The sequence below is a fragment of the Cryptomeria japonica genome, chromosome 5, assembly GCF_030272615.1.
Source record: "Cryptomeria japonica chromosome 5, Sugi_1.0, whole genome shotgun sequence".
NCBI lineage: Eukaryota > Viridiplantae > Streptophyta > Pinopsida > Cupressales > Cupressaceae > Cryptomeria > Cryptomeria japonica.
In genome coordinates, this window is record NC_081409.1 from 328,690,959 (window position 1) to 328,704,223 (window position 13,265).

General features: G+C 39.8%; 1 protein-coding gene across 2 annotated transcripts in view; it reads right to left on the reverse strand.

Moving 5' to 3' along the window:
- The window catches only part of LOC131062195 (DNA repair protein RAD51 homolog 3), a 205,242-nt gene that overhangs the window by 115,590 nt on the left and 76,387 nt on the right, over positions 1 to 13,265 (reverse strand). For both annotated transcript variants that reach the window (XM_057995885.2, XM_057995886.2), the window contains exons 3-6: positions 4,859 to 4,981; positions 4,580 to 4,613; positions 4,404 to 4,474; positions 4,058 to 4,284 (exon numbers count right to left, since the gene is read on the reverse strand). In XM_057995885.2, the coding sequence (XP_057851868.2) occupies positions 4,058 to 4,284; positions 4,404 to 4,474; positions 4,580 to 4,613; positions 4,859 to 4,981 (455 nt within the window). The remainder of the gene's footprint in view (positions 1 to 4,057; positions 4,285 to 4,403; positions 4,475 to 4,579; positions 4,614 to 4,858; positions 4,982 to 13,265) is intronic.

Consider the following 13,265-nt stretch of genomic DNA (forward strand, 5'->3'; position numbering starts at 1 on the left):
TGATCACGAGTTTCAATTCTGTCGGCAATAATACCCTTTCATCTTTTCGATAGGCGTCCTCTAATTTGTTCCGTACATGCCACGTCATCTGGTCAGATTTGGTCAAGGCTGATGTGGACTATCGGATTACCTGGAGGCATGCTCTGCAAGCACATCGGGTTGACTAAAAACACCTATGGCGATTCACTTTGTTTCCATGTTACTCATATCGGATTGACTCATTCCGATACATCTCCTTGAAGCTCTCTCAGAATAGCTTTAACTGTTGGGTTGACATCTAGCCTCTATTCCACCTTCAAACCTTATCCCGACGACCAATTGATGCCTTTGGTTTCTTCTGTAGGCATGAGTTGTTTTGATAAGAAACTCCCTTTCGATTTCCCTTATCGCCATAGCAATCCCGATGTCGATTTCTCAAGGCTCCATCGGTATAGTTTTAACTATCAAGTTAACACTTTGTCTCTATTCCGCCTTCACAACTTATCCCGATCACCTTGCGATGTCTTTTGTTCCTTTCGTCGACATTGGTTACACTGATGGAAAAACTCACCTTGATTTCTGCTATTGCCATAGGTTATACCGAGCCATATTCTCCATGTTGACTGACCATATCGGCATAGGTTACCCCGATTGGTAGACTTCAAGCCAAACAAACATTCATCGGGATGACCACATCTATCGGCATAAGAAAAAACTTGTCAAAACGACAGAACAAGTTACTCCGATGACATTTTGTCTGTTTACCCTTCATCAGCATAGGCATCCCGCAAGCACAACTTCGTGGTGACAGGGTACATCGACATAGGTATTTCGAACTCACAACTCCACAATGACAAACTTCATCGGCATCACTATTCCGAAATCACAACTCCATAGTGACAAACTATCGGAATAGTGAGCACTATCGGATTAACATTTGGACTCTATCCCGTCAAAACAACCTTATTCCGATGACTCAACTTGAACTTGCATCAGCATGGTTACTCCAAAAACGCATATCCACAGTCCTTTAACAAATCGGCATATGTTATACCGATGACGTACTAGGAAGTCTTCTCTTCGTTCTCCTCTAACGGAATAGCTATCCCGATCCTGTATGTGATCCGATGGTGTCCACATTGGCATAGGGTATTCTTACAAGCAAAAAGTCGGAATAGTTTGGTCTATCAGCATAGTGGTGATTAGTCATTCTGCCTTGAATAGTTACTCTGATAGGCGCCCTTGGTCTTCTTGTCGGCATAACTATTCTGATACAATGATATCAGATTAGTTTACTCTATCGGTGTTACACAAAATTGCTATACCGCCTTTGTGAGTTATTCCGATAGGTACTCCAAGTTACTGTTTCGACCGAGCTATACCGATATAGTGATATCGGAACAGTTTGTTCTATCAGTATTACACGAAAATGCTACTCCGCCTTTATCTGCTATTCTGATGTGTAGCTCGCTTTGTTATTTGGCATAGCTATCCCGATATACTGATATCGGGGTAGATAACTCTATCGGTATTACTCAAAAACATTACTCTGCCTTTGTCAGTTATCCTGATGTGTAGCACAAACTCTGTGATCGGTATTGCTATCCCGATATCACCCTTCGACCCGACATCGGCATGACTTATGCTGATAGCACTTTCCTCCACATGACTTGGTATCGGCCGAGCTATTCCAATACGACCACTTCACCTACACAACGTTTGATCGGCTTAGCTATCCCGATCCGACTTGTGATGCATATTTATCAAACCATAATGTGATCGGTATAACATAGTGAGGTCTTGCCGATATACATAATATATTGTTTTCAAAACTCCAGCTTCAGGACATCCAACAAGAACTCATCATATGGCATTGTGGGAGTCTGCAACAATTCATCAACCTGATCTATGTGATCTCTATCTTCAACAATCTGATCCATCAACTCTTCTACTTAGCCTGCAGCCTGCAAGTTGACCTGCCTAGTTAACATCAATGGCATCAATTGCACTCTTCTGTAACTTCATCAGCCCTGCATGCACACATGTTGACATCAATGACAACTTCAATGCCAACAAGTTAGGCTAAGGAAAAGAAGGTGGGTTAGGATAGGATAGGTGTAGGGGATAGGGTGGTAAGGGAGTGTGGGTAATGGATGGGTAGGTTAATGAGTGTGAGGTATAGGTTAGAAAATGTAGGGAATGGAGGGTATGAGGTGTCTAGGGAAGGGAAGTTAGGAAGTAGAAGGAGGTTAAGGGATGGGGGTATGAAAGGTACATGGAGGATAAGAAGGGGGTAGGTTAGAAGGTATGGTAAATGAAATCTGGGAGATATAAGGGTTGGAATAAAAGTAGGTAGTGGGGTGAGAGGGAAGGAAGGGAGAAGGGAGATGGAAGGGATGAATGATGGAAAGATGGAAGGGAAGCGATCGGGTTTGGGCATCCACTTGTAATGCTGGAAGGTAGGTTCGAAGCTTTGGAGGGCAAAGAAAGTGTTGTACCTCACTTCATCCTAAAAAGAGACTTGATCAGCTCCTGAGCAACTACAAATAAAAGGCTAATAGCAAAGACTCGACAACCACCAATGGCTAAGCTAAGACAACTAACCTAGAAAGCGAAAAAGTGGGGGTCCCCATTTGCACTGGGGCGATGTGTGAAGACGTCACAACAGTGTGATGATTTCTAATCATGCATCTTTTGTTAATCATGCATCACAATAAGTCTTAATGCAAGCACATACTCAAGAGATCATAACACGAACACTATACTAGAGGCAGTATGCTTCCAATTATATTCATAAAGCCTATATTCAAAAAATAAAATACTAACTTCCCCATTGTTCCTCACTTAAAGTATACACAATCCTAACCCCAACAATTAAAAAACCATCATCTCTGTCACGTTAACTATCAAATTCATATCTCAATAATTCCCAACCAAAAAACCTATTATCAAGAGTTGCTTTAAAACCACTTTGTAGAAAAAATTGTGAAAAATAATATGGTTGTCCAATTCAAAGAAGTTGTATGGTCAAGAGCTATTAGTTAAGATTCCAAAGAAAGTAATTCGGCATCTAAGCCTTGTTATAGTGGGTGTTACATGGCATAGCAAATAGTTGATAATGTTGCAAGGTGTGCGCCCTTGGTCTCCTTGTATTGTGCAATGCAACGCTCGGGTTTGTGACATGGCTTAACCGCCTCCTGTGGATTCTATAAGTCTAGTGGTTGTATTAGGCATTAATAGGTCGATCTTTTGGTGTAACGGCAACCATGCTTATAACAAGTGATATCAGAGCCTGGGTCACAAGTTCAAACCCCCTCACTTGCGCAGGGGGATTGTTGCAAGTTGTATGCCCTTGGTCTCCTTGTGTTGTGCAGCGCAGCGCTCGGGTTTGTGACATGACTTAACCGCCTCCTATGGATTCTAGAAGTCTAGTGGTTGTATCGGGCATTAACAAGTCGATCTTTTGGTGCAATGGCAACCGTACTTCTAACAGATAAAACACCATTTAGGCTATGTAGTATTAAAAGGATTTATTCCACATACATTATGAATTATTGTATCAAGGGACTAATTAAAATGGTGGACATGAAGAAAACTATAAATCTATGGAGTGCATCTGGTCCTCATCAAGTAGTTGGAACCCACCATCTCATGCACTCTTCTATAAGTACCTGTGTAAGCTTAGATGACTTCTAAACCCATTATCCTCAATACTCAAAACCCAAAACGGTTGACAGTGTAAGTAGTTCAAATAAGGTTGCACAAAACCAACAGCCAAGTTTCTGAGTACCTTGCTCAACACTCAAAGATCATTTAAATTTAAAATCACCAACTTTCAAGAAAACTTACAATTGAATAACTATAATGGTTAGGTAATTCTTTGGCACTCAACACTTAATACACCACAAGAAGATGATAGTCAACTAACCTTAACTTAAGATACAAAGTCCAAAATCAATGTCATTCTTAATTACTTGTGTTAATAGCTGTGCAGTGGCAATAAAAAACTAGTCTTCATTTTCCAACTATGCAGTTAAGGATGGTTTCAGCTTGGAGCTTATACTGAGTGCATTTTTACCTCTTTATGTTCTTCGACAAACTTATCCATGTGATTTACTGCAGCAATTTGTTCAGTGTAGTTGCAAACACGAAAATAGAAGATGTTCGACAAGAAGTCATCAACATGTAGTTTTCTATGATCTTCTTCTTCCTTCCTTACATTAGAGCAAGACATGCCTTTTAGTCTCTGTATGCATGCTTCTGCGATCTGAATAACACGCTCAACCATAAAGCTCCCTTCTGTGTCTGTCATACACCAAACTCATTAAGAATTAGTTTATGTTTCCACAATTTTAGAATGAAGTCCAACATATATGCTATGCACAAACACAAATGACTTCATTGGAAATCAACCAGAAAATTACCAATGTACACTGCTTGCCCACCAAGCCCACCATACACTTTAGGAATCTGCACATTGATTGCAAGTTGAATCCTGCAAGCGTTATCATCAGCATTGCATATGGCCATGGAACCAACATTGATACAGAAAATTTCAGATAGCAAGGATTTTGTAGTTCAAAGGAACATGATTTAGTACCCAAGCTGTGTTTTGCCAATACCTGGTACACCACCTATCAAGGATAAAAGAAGTTCAAATAATGAGGTTTAAGGTAATTTTAAAATGCCTTCTCAAATTCATTACATTCTAAATCATTACTAAATACGTGAGACAAATTTCCTCAAACACTTTCTAATGGAATCTTGATTATTTGCTTGATTGCTTCCATTCATTCAAATTTAAATACTATTTAGTTAAGATAGAGAACATTAATAAGAGAGTAGAAAAAGAACTTGAGCAAAATATGGTTACTCTTACCAACTTCAGTAACTTCCTTGCAATTAATGCCCCCACCCAAAATCAAATCTAAATCCGCACAGGACGTAATAATGTGTTTCACAGTCTTTTCTTCACAAAGTAAATCCCATGCTGTCTTTGCACCTGCCAAATATGACAACCCAATTTAGAGGCTTCCACACCAGTTGTCCCCAGAAAAGCAAAAAAAAGATACAAAGCACGTAGTTCCATCTCCTGTTGGATTGAATTTATCATGCAAGAGTGACTCATTTGAGTGACTTTTTAGGTTTCATCAAAAAAGGAGAGAAATGCCAGAAGATATGTGTGGATAGAAAATCATATACAATATTGTTTGTTGGACTAGCACATATGTAACGGGTTTCCACCTCCTTTTTCAATTAAGATAACTAGCGGAGCAGTTCTTTCTTGATCTGCTGAGAAAATTCTAAAGCCTGCATATATTAGTTATGATTGTAGTAAAATATTCACCACAGATACCCCCCATCAACTGAGACGTTTGGGGAATTCTAAAATTTTCTTTTATGTTTTTCCACCCTTTCTCTAGTAAGGTATTTGTGCCTGAGACCCATATCAATTAAGGCATTTCGGAGAACCATATCCCCTAGCTCTATGATTATTTTGGGAGCATCATCTTTTACCAATGGTACTACATCCCACTCCTCACTCAACTGCTACATTTGTTTTGGTGGTTGTGTTGGTTGTGTTCAAGCCAATTGTGGTAAACAATACATTAGTATTTGAATGGTATTGTGACTGTGATCCCATGTATCAACAATAGCACCTATTGTATTGGATTGTCTTCTTCCTTTTCGTCAGTTTTATTGTCATATCATGTACAAGGTCATCAAGGTCTTGTCTTAAGTGATGAAAGAATTATATATAAGTACCCTATGTGATCAGCTAACCATTTATATCCCTAACAGTTTGTATGATATCTGGAAAGTATTGTTTAGCAACGGGGATGTTGAGCTCTGTTTTTTGGGCTGCCATAGTAACAAGTTACAAAAATTCTCCATCTTCCTCTTGTTTAATTTCAACTATATTTTCTGCCTTTAATGGTGCGGCAATCATCATCATCATTGTTATTAACTTACTAGGACTGCATTTCGTATAAGATTGAGACATGTGTTGAAATAATGGGAGATACAGGTTTACCCTTTTTCTCCCTCTTAATTCATCTTTTTGGGCCTCAGATCCTACTACTATTGTTTGATGATCTCAGATTTTTTTGATTCTAGAGCCTCTACTAGGTGGTGTTTTCTGAACTTTCATGATGGCTTGGATCTTTTGCCGATCCACTTGAACTCCTTGACCACAAATATGGAAATAACATGTCCTAAGTACAGAATTTTAGTCAACCCAAACTAACATTTGGATTCTTTACGATACAAGAATTACTGCTCCAAAATCCCAAGTACCTCATCCAGGTGTCTCGAATGTTCCTCCCATTTCTTGCTATAAATCAAGATATCATCAAAAAATACAAACAAATTTCCAGAGCTCCTTACTAAATATGTGATTCATGCATGACTTAAAACTGACAAGAGCATTGGTGAGATTAAATGGCACAACTCGGAATTCCAAGTGTCTGTAATGACAACAGAAAGCTGTTTTGGGTACATCTTCAAAGACTCAAATTTGATGATAAGCGAATCTCAAGTCAATTTTAGAAAAATACACTGATCCATGGAGTTCATCTTAGTTCATCAACTTGAAGAATCGTATACCTAGTCTTAATAGTTCTCTTCTTCAGTGTTATATAACCAACACACATCCTTATCGTTCCATATGTTTTCTTCACCAAGACTACTAAAGATAAAAATGGACTAGAGTTGATCTAATGTGCCCTATTACTAACAATTCCTTGATTGCCTTTTCTATGTCTTCTTTGTGCATTTGCAGATGTTTATAAGAGGTAGTAATGATAGGCTTAGCCCCTATCTCCAACTCTATAATATGCTGAAATCCACATTTTGGTGGAAGCCTCGAAAGTATATGATTGAAGACCTTACTTTGTTGCTTTAGAATGACATAAATGTCTGTTGGATATGAGTCTCTTTTAGGAGTCAATTCTGATGAGTTGATGAGGCAGTTGAAAGTCCATGCAATTCAGTCCTTAGGAAAAGATCCCTCCATCCTCTTGGCAATGACATTCCAGGGTGTACCATCAAAAATTCCTCTAAACACTACCTCCTTGTTTTATTTAAACTTGAGTTCCATTGATTGGTAGTTTTGAGGAAATTTCCCAAAGAAGCGTAGCCATTGCACACCTTAAACCATATTTGTTTCTCACAAGTTAACCACACAGAAGTCCTTACGTATTTTGTGCTTCCTTAAGGTAATACCAAGCTTTCTCACCTTCCGTTTGCAAGGAATGGCACATCCATCTACAACAATGAGATGAAAACCATTGACCTCCTATGTTTCAAAGCTCATCTTGCTTACCAATCCATCATCAATAAAATTACACATGGCCCTGTTGATGTGTTTTTCATGCACATGCGAACACAGAATAAAATACCAAGGTATCTTATCCTCTCTTGAACAAAATTTCCTCGAATGCTGAAGATTTCGCCTAAGGATCATTCGAGAAGACTCCAAGGTTCTTATATGTAGGGTCTCTATGTGTGGATAAGCTCAATTTGGTCTGATGTGATTATGCTGGAATCACAAGGGGACTTACATTCGACTGCATGAGCGTTCAATCTGTTGGAACTTGAATCCTATCTAACGGCTGGAAGATAAAGATGTCGCAAAAGATATAGGGTTTGGAGAATCTAATCTAAAACCTAGAATGCAAGAAGATGGATGAACGACTAGGTGGAGTCCTACTGGGTTGGGTCTCACCATCAGGCTAAACAATTCAACACCAACTCAGTGCGATCTTCTAAGGGATGCTTCGAATATGTTCAAATCGCACACCATCAGACACTGATCACCATTCAAGATAATGCACGAACAATAGACATGTATAGACTCGAGATTAAGCTCATTCTATGCCAGTTGCCCATGCAGGACGCACTTACAATCAGCAAGAAGCTAGTGGTTTGGACTAGGCGGATTCTAAGCGAGTGCATTCAATAACTTCCTTCATTCAATCTAATTAACCATCATCTAGAATAAAGATTCAACAAGAGACCATGCATATTGCAAAGAAACAACACCCTTCACCATAACTTCAATGAAAATGGAGTTCATTTGCAATCAAGGAAACAATTTCTTGCCTTCTCTTCCTAATCTACTCTAATTGCTATTCTATTTACTATTATAGCTACTAATTCTTAGCTATTAACTGATCCCTAACTATTAACCCCTTTACAAAGGAAGAGCCAGAGCTTTATATAGAGAGCTCTTTACAATTCAATGGCTCAGATCAATTTAAGATCAATGGCCAAGATTTTACAATGAAAATCCTAATTAGGGTTTGTTACAAGAAACTCTCCTTAGCCAATGAGAAAATTACATTCCATGAATGTGGACCAATAGATGTCAGGGGTAGGTGCCTCGAAATTTGTGCCATCACTGGTGAGTCAGGTACATTGAATCTGGACATGCTGAGGTGGAGCTATCTGACTAGAGGAATAGTGACTGGGATGCCACCTTGTCTTGCGTTTGCCCTTGCATTGACCTTGATTGATCTTCCTTCATCCTTGATGTACTTAGTGAATGATGTAACCCCTTGACTCTCATATGTTTGATGAAGCCTCCTTAAGGTCAGATCACTCCTTAGTAGCCCACTTCACCTTGAAATGCTTACAAGATCTTTCTTTTGATATCTTGTGGTTTCTCCATGTGGTAGAATGAAGATCTTGAGGATAGCTTGCAACTCCTCGAACACTTGAAGTCTTCCAACGCTTTAGAAGCACCTTGAGTCCTCCTCCATGCATTTGAAGTGTCCTTGATAATGATGGAACTTGAATAGGTCTTCCTTGTCCTGGCCTGATCCTCCTCCATCTTGATTTTATTAATCTGCAAAAAAACCAAAGGATGATTAAGTATACATGATATATTTGTTCTAATATGATATTTCTCACCTTAAATCATCAACAAGAAGGCATTAGAATGAAATTCGCTCAAAATCCTCTCCAGGGACAGGCCCTATAGTGAAATTCGCTCTGGACCCTTTGAAAGGGTCAGGAGCGCAATTGGACAAAGTTGCTCAATTAGACCTCATTTTTAACCTTACCTTACCAAGATCAAATCATTCGCCTCCAAAATTGCTTAGGAATGGGTTTTGCTCAAGGACTTAATCAAAACTTTAGATCTCCTAGGAATTTTGCTCTGGACCCTTTGGAAGGGTCAGGAGCCAAATTTGCATTTTAGCTTGATTTTCATCATTTCTTTGCTTCAAATCTCTTCTTAAGGCAAGAATACATCAATCTTACGCCGTAGGGACAAAATCTAGGCTTCAAACAAGGAGTAAAATAGCGTTTTAAGAAATTTCGCTTTGGACATGGGCCAAGGACAGGACCTATAAGGAATTTCGCTCTGGACCCTTTGGAAGGGTCAGGAGCGAAATTTGCGATTTAGCTTCAATTCTATCACTTCATTGCCTTAAATCACCTTTCAAGGGCAAGTACATATCAATTCTTTCCCATTCATGCCTTAGAAATCAAGATCTTGGTCTCAACAAGGACCAAAAAGAGGTTATAGGAAATTTCGCTTTGGACCCTTTGGAAGGGTCAGGCACGAAATTTGCATTTTAGGACAAATTCTTCACATTTTGTGACCACAACTTACTCAAATGCATGCCTAAGGATGCCTCTAAGTTCAATCCACCTCAATCAACACTAGGCTTGACACAAAATTGGGAGCAAAAGGAGTTTTTTGGAATTTCGCTCTGGACCCTTTGGAAGGGTCAAGAGCGAAATTTGTCTTTTACCCTCAAATCCATTATTGCTTTTACTTCCATTTAGTTCCTAAGCCAAGTATATATCCATCCTCTCTCCACCATGTCCCAGGAACAAAGATCTTGGCTTGAATAAGGAGGGAAATAGTGTTTTAAGAAATTTCGCTCAGGACCCTTTGGAAGGGTCAGGAGCGAAATTCTTCCTTAGGCTCATTTCACACTTCTTTTCTCCTTTCTTTGCCTTGAACTTGACTTATCAAATCTCTTTTTACCATAATCAAGTCATTTTCCCATCTATTTAACTTGAAACAAGGTCCTTTTGGGTGCACTAGGCAAAATAAAGTCTTGCTAGGAATTTCCCTCTGGACCCTTTGGAAGCATCAAGAGCGAAATTTGCATTTTGCTTGACCTTCCTTCACCAAACTTCATTTCTCATCCTTTAATCATCAAAAACAAGCCTTTTGCCTTGAAGAAATGCTTGGGAATGAGTTAGTTTGTAGGTTGGAGCAAGGTATAATGCTTCATGGAGAAATTCGCTTTGGACCCTTTGGAAGGGTCAGGAGCGAAATTGCTCAATTAGGCTCAATTCTCATCCTTTTTCACTCATCTTTGCTTTAGACTTGATCTTTGATCCTTTTCTCTGCCATGCATGACCACCATTCAATGTCCTCAATAAAGAAATAAGTCTTTTGGGGAATTTTGCTCTAGACCCTTTGGAAGGGTCAGGGGCTTAAAAAAATTTCGCTCTGGACCCTTTGGAAGCGTCAGGAACGAAATTTTGCTTTTTGCACAAATTCCTCACTTTTCCTCACTTCACTTTGTTTCACCCATCAATTCTCTATTCATACGTCATAAGGACAGAGTTTTTTGATGCAAATTAGGACCAAGAAGGGAGATATTAGGAAATTCACTCTGGACCCTTTGGAAGGGTCAAGAGCGAATTAGAGGAATTTGCCTTAGATATCACTCAAACATTCAAACTTCTCCCTCAATCACATTGCTCTTACCCAAGACATGCTAACAAACCACCTTAAAGGAGTTCCTAGCCCAAAAGTTGGATGAAAAGTGCATTTTAACCATTTCGCCTAGGTACCCCTGGAAGGACAGGACCTATCCAAGAATTTCGTTGTGGACCCTTTCAAATTTGATGAAAAGGTCAAGATTTGAGCCTAAAATACAAATTTCGCTCTTGACCCTCCAAAAGGGTCCAGAGCGAAATCCTTAGAAAGACCTAGTTTGTCATGAAAAGTATTGAATTGACATCACCTTGAAGGCAAATCGAGTTGATTGGGATGAAGGAAGAACCCAAAGGCCAAGTCTAGACCAGACTTGAGGAGAAAATGAGAAAATTTAGCCTAAAACATGAATTTCGCTCTGGAACCTTTGGAAGCGTCAGGAGCGAAATTTACAAAAAATGCTCAAATTCTAGACCTTTCTCCAAATTTCCAAGTCTAGACCTGATCATTAGGTGTTTTTCAAGGATAAATAGGTCAGCTTCACATCAATCAATGCCTAGAACTTCATCATTCACCAACTGGACCAATCTCAAACCCTAAAAGGGAAAATCCTTGATGGTACTCACTCACAAACCTTCATTGACTTCCTCAAACTCAAACAAGACATAACCTATCAACAAGAGCAAAGCTTCACCTAGAGAAGGATTTCAAAGAGACCCTGACTTGGACCACCTACGGACCAATTTGAACTCAAGCAAACCCTGCTATCCTAATGATCTCAATGACAACTCTCCAATGCAAAGGCTAATAGCCAAGACCAGCAACCAAGCAAAGAAACTAACCCTAGAAAGCAAAAAGTAGGGGTCCCCATTTGCAATGGGTCGATGTGTGAATACGTCACAACAGGCCCCAATACCTATAAGAATCGTGATGCAATGTCCCAACAATACCCCACAACACTAAGAACTTGGAACTTGGGGGATTTTGAAAGTACAACTAAAGTATTGTTATTGGTCCTCGTCCCATTATTTTAGGTTCAAGTTCTTCTATGATTACTAGTTCAAGATCTATTTCAGGCTCATCATCATGGGTGACCATGATGTAATGGATTTGCCCTTCCCTAGACAATGATGACCAAGGGCCCATGGCTCCCAACAATTGAAGCACAATGAGTTCCTTCTCAATTCATTTCTAGAGTTCACATCTTTTTTAGGTGGAGTATATGTCAGCCCTTCTTTTCTAGTATTCCATTCGTTTTGACTAAAAGGAGCTCCCCTAGGAATGTATTTGTTCCTTGCTGCTGAAGATTCTAGATCTAGAGCCTTCTTAACTACATCATAAAGAGTTGATGGATCTGTTATCACAAAAGCTCGCACCCTTGTTGAGCTATCAACTCAGCAACCTTGTGAAACATGGAAACAACCCCGAAGTGTGGGACCTTACGCAAGGGGTTGAATCTCCAGAGAAGGTCGGCTTCCTTCTCAATCCAGGTGTAGATGTTGAACCAACTCAACACTTCAAAACTTACTCCTAAGCCTATTCTAACAACTTGCAGAGGTAAAGGTAAGAGAGAAATGCTTAAAATAAAAGGAGGTGATGCACCAAGAAGAGATTGTTTCTCTCCCTACTCGAAATGACACAAAGAATCAACTGAAACACCTCGTAGATGCACAAACTTCAGTTGTATGAGTGACCCCAATGCATGTATGGAGGTTAGGATTCACTGAATGTCAAGAGGGGAGAAGGTTTCCCACAAGTCACACTCAGAAATAAGTTAACACAGCACATACAAGAGAAGAGCCACAAAACATACACCTATGATGAAGGTAAGGAAACATACATAGCATACATAAGTTTGAAGGAAGGCAAGAATGGTGATTTTCAATTCATTATATGACCAATGGCTAAACTTACAGTTGCATAAATGCAAGATAAATACAAGAGAAGTGAAAGAGCATAGAATAGCTCAAGCCAGCAGGGAGAGAACCCTTTACAATGAGGCTTAACAACCTTTATATAGAAATCAAGAGTGATCATGACCCCTGTGTGTTAGTCTGGGAGTGCAGGGAAGTGCATGCACTTGACTTCTGTACATGCAAGCAACATAGCTATACCCTGAAAAGGCAACCCTGAGAAGGGTGGATTGATTGACCTTCCAAAGTCAGAGCATGCAGATATGACATAAGTCACCACAACAAGCATGGCTCCGTACCTCTCCTGATGGAAATCCTGCCAAAAACATTAAATGCACCCATGTGGCTCCACAAGAGAAGGTGCACAAGTCACAAAAGTCGTCGGAGCATTTAAATCTTTGAGTGTTGATCATGCCATCCGAAAGTGTTGCCAGTCGGAAAGAAGTCCGAGGACTTTGGAAACTCGGGTTCTCGAAGTGGGGAAGACAAGGAAAGAACTTTGGAACCTTGGGGTTCCGGAAAGGAGAAAAGAGAGCAGAAGGGAACTTCGGGACCTCGGGGTTCCGGAGTTCTGGAGAACTGAAAAAGGGCTAAGGAAGGAACTTCGGAACCTCGGGGTTCTGAAGTTCCGGGAAAGAAGAAGGGAAGCAAAGGAGGAGAAATTCAGAACCTCAGGGTTCCGTAGTTCA